This window comes from Amphiura filiformis, chromosome 2, assembly GCF_039555335.1.
Source record: "Amphiura filiformis chromosome 2, Afil_fr2py, whole genome shotgun sequence".
NCBI classification, from domain to species: Eukaryota; Metazoa; Echinodermata; class Ophiuroidea; order Amphilepidida; family Amphiuridae; genus Amphiura; species Amphiura filiformis.
This window is the reverse complement of record NC_092629.1, coordinates 7,440,676-7,453,868: the sequence shown is the minus strand read 5'-3', so window position 1 is coordinate 7,453,868 and position 13,193 is coordinate 7,440,676. Positions and strand designations below refer to the sequence as shown.

The 13,193-nt window shown below is 38.0% G+C and overlaps 1 protein-coding gene across 1 annotated transcript in view; it reads right to left on the bottom strand.

Annotated features, from left to right (window-relative positions):
- Positions 1–13,193, bottom strand: part of LOC140145837 (exportin-1-like) — a 46,278-nt gene that overhangs the window by 18,650 nt on the left and 14,435 nt on the right. The window contains exons 2-6 of the mRNA XM_072167522.1: positions 9,575–9,763; positions 8,828–8,919; positions 8,060–8,194; positions 5,095–5,255; positions 3,657–3,771 (exon numbers count right to left, since the gene is read on the bottom strand). Of these exons, the coding sequence (XP_072023623.1) occupies positions 3,657–3,771; positions 5,095–5,255; positions 8,060–8,194; positions 8,828–8,919; positions 9,575–9,722 (651 nt within the window). The 5' untranslated portion in view covers positions 9,723–9,763. The remainder of the gene's footprint in view (positions 1–3,656; positions 3,772–5,094; positions 5,256–8,059; positions 8,195–8,827; positions 8,920–9,574; positions 9,764–13,193) is intronic.

Sequence of the window (13,193 nt, the reverse complement as noted above, 5' to 3'; positions counted from 1 at the left end):
CATTACAGCTTACCATTACATATTGACATAACTGGAAGACCTGAGAGAATTCATTACACATGCTGTCTTTTTAGATGTAGGGGTGTAGATTGTAAGTGGAATAGTGCATTACAGCTTACCATTACATATTGACATAACTGGAAGACCTGAGAGAATTCATTACACATGCTGTCTTTGAGATGTAGGGGGTGTAGATTGTAAGTGGAATAGCGCATTACAGCTTACCATTACATATTGACATAACTGGAAGACCTGAGAGAATTCATTACACATGCTGTCTTTTAGATGTAGGGGGTGTAGATTGTAAGTGGAATAGCGCATTACAGCTTACCATTACATATTGACATAACTGGAAGACCTGAGAGAATTCATTACACATGCTGTCTTTGAGATGTGGGGGTGGAGATTGGAAGTGGAATAGCGCATTACAGCTTACCATTACATATTGACATAACTGGAAGACCTGAGAGAATTCATTACACATGCTGTCTTTGAGATGTAGGGGTGTAGATTGTAAGTGGAATAGCGCATTACAGCTTACCATTACATATTGACATAACTGGAAGACCTGAGAGAATTCATTACACATGCTGTCTTTGAGATGTAGGGGGTGTAGATTGTAAGTGGAATAGCGCATTAGGCCAATGGAACTCGATTATTAGTAGGCATGTCCACTAAAAATTGAAGTACTTTTAAATTGATTCAGACCTAACTAATTGGCTGGGAATTGATGAAAGAAACATTTTGGCGTTTAAATAATCTTAATCGGACGTTTCATTCCAGAGATATGGCCTTTTGAGTGTTACGGTTTTATATAAGGGCTGCTAGAACATGTTAAAAAGTTAAAGTCCAAAAAGGATTACTAACAGAAAGTGCAATTTTAAGGTACTTTTTTTCTTAATGTATTTATTAACTAGCGTTATCTGGAACATTATATTTGCTTATAACAACATGAAAATAAGATCATCCTGAAAATTTAATCGATTTTGTTGACATACAACAAAAAATATAAGACCTCAAAACCCATGGTTTGTTTGGTGAAACCGCAAGCATGATCATAGATGGCCGCCATGGAAAATATCTCCATAGAGGAGATGAACAATAAGTGCATTATTTCAAATGAATGGCGGTAGTCTTAAACATTGTTCAATCTTTTACGGTCAGCACATTTTATCTTAAAAAATTATTATATTTCATCATGGCATAAGTTTGGTAATATTAATCACTACCAATTTTGAGAAATTTGCTCCAACTCAAAGGTTATCTTTAATACATTGAGCATTACACTGTGTGTGCATGGAAGCCATGATGGATAGCATATGAAATGGACATGGTAGTGAGAAGTGCATGATTTGAGATGGGCCACGGTAGGCTTAAACATTCTTAAATTTTTTAACATCCTGTACATTTTGTCTTCAAAAATAGTTACATTTTATGACTATGTAAGTTTGCTTGTCTGATTCACTCCAAATTCGGAGATAATTGCGTTTGAACACCTGATGCACGGAATGGTGTCACTTCAACATGTTGTAGTTCTCATCTCATTAAATTTTTCATTAAAGAAAGTTGATCTCTGCATGGAGGAAGGTCCTCTCTATTTACTGACCAATCAGGAAAAAGTTTGGTTAATGTTTTCCGTGGAATCAGGAATTTCTTGAAACACCCTGATATAGGCCTACATTTGGATCAAAAACAAGTATGTACGCCATTTAACAGGCCTGGGATTTCTTGTATCGATCAGTTTCTCCATAGACAATACGTGTGTGAGTGCACGCACACAGTAAATGAAAAATCGTTCTAGTGGAAACTGTATGGACAGTGGGCATCCCTATTATTAGTTTCCGATTGGATGTTTGAAAAAAAGGACGAGGTCACTATTTCATTATTCATTATTCGGTCTCTTTTCATTATCCATTATGTCAACAAAATCAATGATTTTATGAACAGCTTTCTCCAAATTTAGGTACCCCACCAGTACTAAAGTATATATTGTTGATGAAAGATCATTTCAAAACAGGTAAATGCTTAGATCATCATTACAGACATTTTGCAACAGATCATGAGAAAAGATTTGAATTTATTTTTATTTTAATGAAAAGAAATTTGCAATTTTTTTATCACTCAGAAACATGATGAGGTAATCCGTAAATTTCCATTATTTACCACATCCACTACCCTTACAACTAAGAAAAACTGCTGATTATGATCAGCAGGGGATCAGACATTTTGAGAGTTTCAATTTTGAATTATTTCCATCTCAATTTTCAGATAATTTACTTTTTTATAAAAATAATGAAAGTTTTGGTCAAATTGAAAAAGTGATGCGGGCGGTCAATAGGAAACTAACAATCAAGTTCCATTAGCATTACAGCTTACCATTACATATTGACATAACTGGAAGACCTGAGAGAATTCATTACACATGCTGTCTTTGAGATGTAGGGGGTGTAGATTGTAAGTGGAATAGCGCATTACAGCTTACCATTACATATTGACATAACTGGAAGACCTGAGAGAATTCATTACACATATGCTGTCTTTGAGATGTAGGGGGTGTAGATTGTAAGTGGAATAGCGCATTACAGCTTACCATTACATACTGACATAACTGGAAGACCTGAGAGAATTCATTACACATGCTGTCTTTTAGATGTAGGGGGGTGTAGATTGTAAGTGGAATAGTGCATTACAGCTTACCATTACATATTGACATAAATGGAAGACCTGAGAGAATTCATTACACATGCTGTCTTTTAGATGTAGGGGGTGTAGATTGTAAGTGGAATAGCGCATTACAGCTTACCATTACATATTGACATAACTGGAAGACCTGAGAGAATTCATTACACATGCTGTCTTTTAGATGTAGGGGGTGTAGATTGTAAGTGGAATAGTGCATTACAGCTTACCATTACATATTGACATAACTGGAAGACCTGAGAGAATTCATTACACATATGCTGTCTTTGAGATGTAGGGGGGTGTAGATTGTAAGTGGAATAGCGCATTACAGCTTACCATTACATATTGACATAACTGGAAGACCTGAGAGAATTCATTACACATATGCTGTCTTTTAGATGTAGGGGTGTAGATTGTAAGTGGAATAGCGCATTACAGCTTACCATTACATATTGACATAACTGGAAGACCTGAGAGAATTCATTACACATATGCTGTCTTTGAGATGTAGGGGGTGTAGATTGTAAGTGGAATAGCGCATTACAGCTTACCATTACATATTGACATAACTGGAAGACCTGAGAGAATTCATTACACATGCTGTCTTTTAGATGTAGGGGGTGTAGATTGTAAGTGGAATAGCGCATTACAGCTTACCATTACATATTGACATAACTGGAAGACCTGAGAGAATTCATTACACATGCTGTCTTTGAGATGTAGGGGGTGTAGATTGTAAGTGGAATAGCGCATTACAGCTTACCATTACATATTGACATAACTGGAAGACCTGAGAGAATTCATTACACATGCTGTCTTTTAGATGTAGGGGGTGTAGATTGTAAGTGGAATAGTGCATTACAGCTTACCATTACATATTGACATAACTGGAAGACCTGAGAGAATTCATTACACATGCTGTCTTTTAGATGTGGGGGTGTAGATTGTAAGTGGAATAGCGCATTACAGCTTACCATTACATATTGACATAACTGGAAGACCTGAGAGAATTCATTACACATGCTGTCTTTGAGATGTTTAGCTTTCACTTGCGTCATCTGACCACTAGCAAAATCAAACACCTCCTCACTGTATTAAAGACAAAAAGCAAGAAATTAATATGTGACAGTTCCGAAAATCAAGCTGTTAAAAGGGAAGGGGGGTGTAGACCATGTGGCAGTGGGGGCTTGTGGGCAAGGCATTAGCTTGAGGGTTGTCCAGGTGTCATTTGGACGCCCTGAAATTCAGATTTTTATAATGGAGTGAATAGGAAGTGGACACCCTGATTTTGTAGAATAAGTATTTTTGACCATTTTGGACACCCTAAAGACACCCCTCTGGCTAATGCCTTGCTTGTGGGTATGATGGACTTCATGGCCCGATTTTTCGAAGCATGGCTAGTGGTCAGGCTTCCTAAGCCATCAGGCTTAAAAGCCCAATTAGTCCTATATACCAGTGCTTACAATTTCACATCATTCATTACCTGGAAGGATAGATCAATAAAATGGATCCACATTGGTAGGGCTAGCCTATAGGAAGCCTGACCACTAGCCAAGCTTTGAGAAATCGAACCCATGAAACTTACCTATAGGGGGCCTACTACACAAAGAGCATCTGCTATGTTCCTTTCATCAGTTTTATTTGAAAATACATGTAGCAATATTAACAGATATGATGGTGGTGCTGACTGGTTGGAAGCTAGTTTAGTGACAGTGGCATACCGTGGCCGCCCCAACCGGGGCTGAAGAAAATTCAATTTTTCTCGGTCGTTTGAAAAAAAATGAAGAGCCCTTCATTGGCGCCCCTGCTTTTTTACCCTGGGGGCTGGTTCCCCAAAGCCCCCCCTCCCAAAAAAAAATATATGTGCATGAGTGAGGAGCACAAATGGTTAAATTTTTGGGATATACACAAATCGGTCAAAGCTGGTGGTCAAGGTTAGTGATGTATGGTTAGGTATGGGCAGCAGTTAAGGTCATAATGGACACATGGTGTATGGACAGCAACACAACACAAAATAAAAATCCAGTGACAAAAAAAAAAAAAAAAGAGGTAGGTTTGTTTCAAATCTACCAAAATTGTTCATAAAATCATGCAATTTTATACATACATCTTAATTTCTCTCACATTTTTTATTTTATTTCTTGTTTCCATGTAATTTCCAGAAATTAACAAGTAAAACCATCAAAAGTCTGAAAATAATTAGTGTTACAATTCTGCATTGGAAGCGTGTTAAGTTAAGATGTGCCCCCATTCAGGAGAATTAGACCCTCCATGAAAATCCAAGCATTTAATGAATTTCAACTTGCCTTGAATAACAGTGCACACCTCTACCAAAATGACCGTTACTCCCCATCCATGAGCTGACCACCCCCCCCCCAAATCCAAAAATTTTAAATATATATCTTTACTTACCTTAATAATTTGAGTATGACAAGATTATTTTGGCAGAGTGATTCATTGGTTTTACTTGCTCCTACGATATCGCTGATGAACGACGTCCAATTCCTGGGCCACTCATGCTTCAGGATTTGAACCAGCACCATGTTTAACTTACCAAGGTAAATTTTCTCTTTCTGCAAAAAAAAAGCAGCAGTGTCAAATTCATGACCCAATTAACAGTCTCATCCCCATCCACATTGCACTCTGTTCTCAATTATTAATATCACTTTCATTAAATTGTCTTGACTATTAGTAGGTATGTCACAGTGGCTGCACAATAATTCTGCTACACTGTGCATGCAAGCATAACAGTGAATTGAAAAGGGCGCGCTTCAAATTTGGCCAATTTTAGAAAACATCCATGTCATTAAATGAATTTCTTCATATGCTTCATTTATCCAAATTGTTTAAATTTTTAATATATGGTGTGTGAAGCCTTTCCGAGGCTAACATCGGGTCCTTAAAATTAAAAATTGTTTTGTTTAAGAGTTACTGACTGTTTTATGGATTTTTGAAGATCGCTCATAAATCAGTAAATATAGGCCTATTGAAGTAAAGGAACTTACTTCCATTTAGCTGAAATACTAATCTTTCTTAGCATGTAAATTAATTCCGTCGACAACGAATGAAACACTTCCTAAAACTAGTTGAAGCAAAACATTAATCAATGATATTTTTAGGGAGTAATTTTCCAAACCACAATAGCACTAAGCCATTGTGTGTGTCCAAGGCCATACTATTTTTGTATCACGCGGTACAGTAAAATGGCTATTGCTTTTACTGATTCTCCTCCCATGTTAATCCAGATGACAAAATGTTAATTTAAAGTCTCATTGCAACTGAATTTTAATTTTTACTTTTCGGACTTGGCTTTGAGTAATGGTAACACATACCATGTTTACAGTAAAATTAAAATTATATTCCAGACACCGTCAAAATGTCAAACTTTTTATTTTTTTGTATTGTTTTAAATAATTAACTGCAGTTCATTTATTCAACCTCATAACAGGATCATACTTAAAAATTTATGATGAATGAACAGGCGTTCATTAAATATTGAAAAAAACCCTAAAATTACTCATGCCTAGTTTGCATAATAAAATCATAAATACATAATTAGCTGTAATTACCTAATTTGCATAATTAATTACTTTTTGTGTATTTTTTGTTATCAATTGAAAGAACTTTGCATACATATGTGTGCAAAAAACCCGCACCTTTATATCATGTACGGTTTTCTATTGGCATCAATTTTGCATATTAATTAGCTGAACTTAGTCATTTTTGAGATTTAATTTGTCTGCAGATTGGCCGAAATTGCTAAAATAGTATATTTGGTTAATTTATTATAATTATTCAATGATAGATTTTTAAATTTTGTTTTCTGTAACGAAGTCAGGAAAGATAGGCATTTAACATGTGATATTTATATTAACGCGCTGCTTTTTCAAGCAAGCGTCCAAATATACCTTCAAAATCTCGAAATGTGCCAATTTTGTCATTACAGCCATTTGTGGCAGGATTTCATTCCATCTACGAGCATCTTTAAATTGACACTACGTCACAATGCATTGACCGATTTCAATTCTGTTTTTTGATTTTGATGCTTTAATAAAGCTCAATAATGTAGGAACATTAAATAACGTGTTTCTGCTGCGATTATTTTTGAGGTGATATGCCTACTATTAGTAGTTGTTTATACTGCCACTTTTCAAATCTGTGGGATTTCTGTCATGTGACAAGGTCACCCTAGTATAATGGATGCCGCTTCTTGGCATCCATTTTTCACCCCAACATCTCCTTTTCAGCCTTGGCAAGCTTTTCCCCATTTTCAGCATCCTTTCAATTTCTTGGCATCCCTTTTTCATCCCAGCATCTCTTTTTCAGTCTAGGCAAGCTTTTTCCCCATTTTCAGCATCCTTTCAATTTCTTGGCATCCCTTTTTCATCCCAGCATCTCTTTTTCAGTCTAGGCAAGCTTTTTCCCCATTTTCAGCATCCTTTCAATTTCTTGGCATCCCTTTTTCATCCCAGCATCTCTTTTTCAGTCTAGGCAAGCTTTTTCCCCATTTTCAGCATCCTTTCAATTTCTTGGCATCCCTTTTTCATCCCAGCATCTCTTTTTCAGTCTAGGCAAGCTTTTTCCCCATTTTCAGCATCCTTTCAATTTCTTGGCATCCCTTTTTCATCCCAGCATCTCTTTTTCAGTCTAGGCAAGCTTTTTCCCCATTTTCAGCATCCTTTCAATTTCTTGGCATCCCTTTTTCATCCCAGCATCTCTTTTTCAGTCTAGGCAAGCTTTTTCCCCATTTTCAGCATCCTTTCAATTTCTTGGCATCCCTTTTTCATCCCTGCATCTCTTTTTCAGTCTAGGCAAGCTTTTTCCCCATTTTCAGCATCCTTTCAATTTCTTGGCATCCCTTTTCATCCCTGCATCTCTTTTTCAGCCTTAGCAAGCTTTTTTCCCCATTTTCAGCATCCTTTCAATTTCTTGGCATCCTTTTTCATCCCTGCATCTCTTTTTCAGTCTAGGCAAGCTTTTTCCCCATTTTCAGCATCCTTTCAATTTCTTGGCATCCCTTTTCATCCCTGCATCTCTTTTTCAGTCTAGGCAAGCTTTTTCCCCATTTTCAGCATCCTTTCAATTTCTTGGCATCCCTTTTTCATCCCTGCATCTCTTTTTCAGCCTTAGCAAGCTTTTTTCCCCATTTTCAGCATCCTTTCAATTTCTTGGCATCCCTTTTTCATCCCTGCATCTCTTTTTCAGTCTAGGCATGCTCTTTCAACCATTTTTGGCATCCTCTTGTTATTCTTGGCATCCTTTTTTTAGTAATTTGGAATCCATTTTGTCTCAATTGCAAGCTTTCATCCATTTAGCATCCCCTTTGCATCATTTTTAGGATGCCAGTTTAAAAGGAATAAAGCACAGGCTTACTTACCCCTAGCGAGTCTGGATCTGAAGATATTTTAATGATGAGTCCCACTGTGTACTTTTTAATCCCTTCACATTGGTTTCTGGGTAGCACCCGCCATCTTGTCTTGATCACAGTCTCCAGAATTTGAAGTCCATAGTACTATAGCAACATTTACATGAAATTTAAAAACAAAAAAAGAGAAAAAGAAACAAACTCATATATTTTTCTCCCAGTGAAATTTAACGCCCAAGATATTTTTATTTAAGTGTGAACTAAAAACATAGTGATTTGTGGTCAAACCGGAAGTATATGTACCATCCTATAATGGGGCATTGTTATACATATGTACACGTTGCTTTGAATATCAAAACCGCTGAAGCAATACAACTCAACATTTGGAAACATATTGTTTTAATGGTAGGCCTCAAACTAAGATAGCAAACAGAACGCCTCTTTAATAAAAAAAATATCCTAAATCGTGAATGCCATCGATCAATCATAATAGGGTTCCAAAAACTCCAGCATTTGAATCATTTTAATCATCCATGCCCAAATGCAAAATACCCCACCACTGTATGGTGGGCTACACCCTGCATGCATATAGACGTCAATCCCGCGGGACAGGGGGACATGTCCCCCACCTTTTGACAAAATTACCTATTTTTTGTTCTTTTCAGCCACTTTTTGACAACTTAGGCCAATTGTCCCCCCCCCCCCTCCCACACACACACACTCACATTTCAAGCTGGGTTGGCGCTGTCTGCATGTACATTTTGTCATCTGTACCTTTACCTTAGTTTGTTCATTTTTGGAATATTCCAGGATAGTGTCCACTCTGGTCCACGCATCAGGGTGATCCTTTAGACTGGTCAGTATCTGCTGCGCTTGTTCGTTGCTGCAAGATTATCAAAATAATCAAGGAGTAACTTTATTGGCAATGGCCAATGTTGGCAAACGATATTGAAAAATAACCTCTACCCCTTTTCCAACTGCCACCCCCTGGCAATAAACAGCAGCAACAAGAAACATCAATGCCCTATCTACAGCTGTGTAATAAATTGTGTACGATTCCAAAATGGTCTACCAAACTTTGCTTGCCCCCTTTCAATATAACAAACAATCTTCGCCCTGAACTTTTAACATGTCACAAATGTTTGCCTCAACATTACGCCATGGCAAATTTCAATCTTGATGATAAATTCTCTATTTATATTATGTGACACCAGTGCAGCAAATCTCCATTGTAGATTAATCCCATTACATTATAGACAGCCGATGTACAATTTCTGCCCCCCCCCTTCCCTGCCACCCCTGACCATGTTCTTACCTATGGCCCTTCTACCAAGTAGAGGCATATCCCACAACATTATCCAGTTTCTCCCCCCCCCCCCTCCCCACCACCACCCTGTACAGTTTTATACCTTGATCAATCATGTTCTTACCTGTGCCCCTTCTCCATTGTAGAGACATCCCACGACATTATCCAGCAAGCTGATATCCAATTTCTTCCCTGCCACCCTGTATGGTACATCTTTATACCCCTGATTGATCCTGTTCTTACCTGTGCCCCTTCTCCATTGTAGAGACATCCTACGACATTATCCAGCAAGCTGATGTCCAATTTCTGGCTGAAATCCAGCAGCTTAGCTGCCTGCTCAGCCAGTGTACTCATGCTCTGGGAAGGCATCAAGGGCCTATCCGAAGAATACTAACATCCAAAAAGATTCACTGGAAAAGAGCAATGGATAAAACATTTGTATGTCAAATATCTATGTAAAACCTTAGCACGTTCATCAATGCCATATAGATCGCTGATAGCAAGTAGGTCATCAATGCTTCATCAATGCCCTATCTATTGCTGATAGCAAGTAGTTCATCAATGTGCAATCTACTGCAGAGAGCACTTGTTCATCAATGCCCCATCTACTGCTGATAGCAAGTAGTTAATAAATGCCCTATCTACTGCTAATAGCAAGTAGTTCATCAATGCCCCATCTACTGCTGATAGCAAGTAGTTCATCAATGCCACATCTACTGCTGATATCAAGTAGTTCATCAATGCCACATCTACTGCTGATAGCAAGTAGTTCATCAATATGCCACATCTACTGCTGATATCAAGTAGTTCATCAATGCCACATCTACTGCTGATAGCAAGTAGTTCATCAATGCCCCATCTACTGCTGATTGATAGCAAGTAGTTAATAAATGCCCTATCTACTTACTGCTGATAGCAAGTAGTTACTGTAATCAGTGCCCTATCTACTGCTGATAGCAAGTACCGGTAGTTCATCAATGCCCCTATCTACTGCTGATAGCAAGTAGTTCATCAATGCCCTATCTACTGCTCATAGCAAGTTGTTCATCCATTCTCTATCTACTGCTCATAGCAAGTAGTTCATCAATGTGCTATCTACTGCAGAGAGCACTTGTTCAACAATGCCCTATCTGCTGCTGATAGCAAGTAGTTAATAAATGCCCTATCTACTGCTGATAGCAAGTAGTTCATCAATGCCTATCTACTGCTGATAGCAGGTAGTTCATCTATCTGCTATCTACTACAGCAAGTAGTTCATCAATGCCTATCTACTGCTGATAGCAAGTAGTTCATCAATGCCTATCTACTGCTGATAGCAGGTAGTTCATCAATACCCTATCTACTACAGCAAGTAGTTCATCAATGCCTATCTACTGCTGATAGCAAGTAGTTCATCCATATGCTATCTACTACTGATAGCAAGTTGCAGTAGCAAGTGGTTCGTCAATGCGTTATCTACTGCTGATAGCAAGTATTTCTTCAATGCCCTATATATTGCTGATAGCAAGTAGTTCATCCATGTATGCTATCTACTACTGATAGCAAGTGGTTCTTCAATGTCCTATCTACTACTGATAGGAAGTAGTTCATCAATGTGCTATCTATTGCTGATAAGAAGTAGTTCATCAATGTGCTATCTACTGCTGATACCAAGTAGTTCATCCATGTATGCTATCTACTACTGATAGCAAGTGGTTCTTCAATGTCCTATCTACTACTGATAGGAAGTAGTTCATCAATGTCCTATCTACTGCTCATAGCAAGTAGTTCATCAATGTGCTATCTACTGCAGAGAGCACTTGTTCAACAATGCCCTATCTACTCCTGATAGCAATTGGTTCATCCATATGCTCTCTACTACTAAGTTGCAGCAGCAAGTGGTTCATCAACACCCTATCTACTGCTGATAGCTAGTAGTTCATCAATGCCCTACCTACTGCTGATAGCAAGTAGTTCGTCAATGTCCTATATTCTGCATGCTGTGACACTAATGACGAACCTTCTCTATACTTTTATGAGAAATCCATCTCTGCCGGCATTTCAAATGATGAAACTCACACACCTCAATAATTGGCTTCAAAACTGCCGCCAAAGAAAGAATAGTTTAAGGTCACTCAAATGTAGCAAAACCTTTATTCCATACAAGGATTGCTTCGTAACATCATAAATAAACGATAGATATCAACTATTTAGTAGAAGTAAGAACAGGACACAGTGGCATACCGTGGCGCTCCTATCCCGGGGCTGAAGAATATCACATTTTGCCGCCTTCCTCAACAACCCCAAAAGGTTGACCCAAATTTTTTTCGGTGGTTTGAAAAAGTGAAGAGAAAAAAAAAAAAAAAAAAGAATTTTAGGCGCTAGCGCCCTAAAAGCAATGTATAGTACCATTTTTTCACAGTTTTTCTAATTTTTTCGCCCTTTTTTCTTTACTAATTCTTTTTGCCGCCCTTCTTCTTTTTGCTGGCGCCCCCCAAAGCCCCCCCCCCCAAATACGTGCATGGGACACAACAAATATACTGCATAACATTTTCCAAATAACTTTGTGCTGAACGGTTAGTAATTTTAAAGATTTTCAAAATAGGTTGCTTTGTTAAACTTGGAATTCACCATTTTTACGACTAGAAACGTTCAATTTTAAAAATCTAAAAAATCTGAGAAAGCTAAATATAATGTAAAACTTAAAATGCAAAACAATATGACCAATAGAAATGCCGTTTATACCTTAAAAATTCAATCTTTCCCGGTATAAATCATTCTGGGACACCCTGTATTTACTGCTGATAGTGATAACAAGTAGTTCATCCATGTATGCTATATACTTCTGATAGCAAGTGCTTCATCAATGTGCTATCTACTGCTGATAGCAAGTATTTCATCAACACCCTATCTACTGCTCATAGCAAGTAGTTCATCCAGGCTCTATCTACTGCTCATAGCAAGTAGTTCATCAATGTCCTATATACTGCTGATAGCAAGTATAGTTCATCCATGTATGCTATCTACTATTGATAGCAAGTGGTTCATCAATGTGCTATCAACTGCTGATAGCAAGTAGTTCATCAACACCCTATCTACTGCTCATAGCAAGTAGTTCATCCAGGCTCTATCTACTGCTCATAGCAAGTAGTTCATCAATGCCCTATCTACTGCTGATAGTGAGTAATTCATCAATGCCCTACCTACTGCTGATAGCAAGTAGTTCGTTAATGCCCTATATACTGCTGGTAGCAAATAGTTCCTCAATGCCCTATCTACTGCTGGTAGCACGTAGTTCATCAATGTGCTATCTACTGCTGATAGCAAGTACTTAATAATGCCACATCTACTGCTCATAACAAGAAGTTCAGCAATGCCTCATCTACTGCTGATAGCAAGTAGTTCATCCATGCCTAGACTACTGCTGGTAGCAAGTAGTTCGTCAATGCCCCATCTACTGCTGATAGCAAGTAGTTCATCAATACCCTATCTACTGCTGGTAGCAAGCATCAATTGTGCCCTATTTACTATTGATAGCAAACAGTTCATCAATGCACTATCTACTGCTATTGCAAGTAGTTCAATGCCTATCTACTGCTGATAGCAAGTAATTCATCAACACCCTATCTACTGCTGATAGCAAGTAGATCGTCAATGCCCCATCTACTGCTGATAGCAAGTATTTAATCAATGCCCCATCTACTGCTGATAGCAAGTATTTAATCATTGCGCTATATACTGCTAGCGAGTAGTTCATCAATGCCCTATCTACTGCTGATAGCAAGTAGTTCGTCAATGCCCTATCTACTGCTGATAGCAAGTAGTTCATCAATGCCCTATCTACTGCTGATAGGAAGTAGT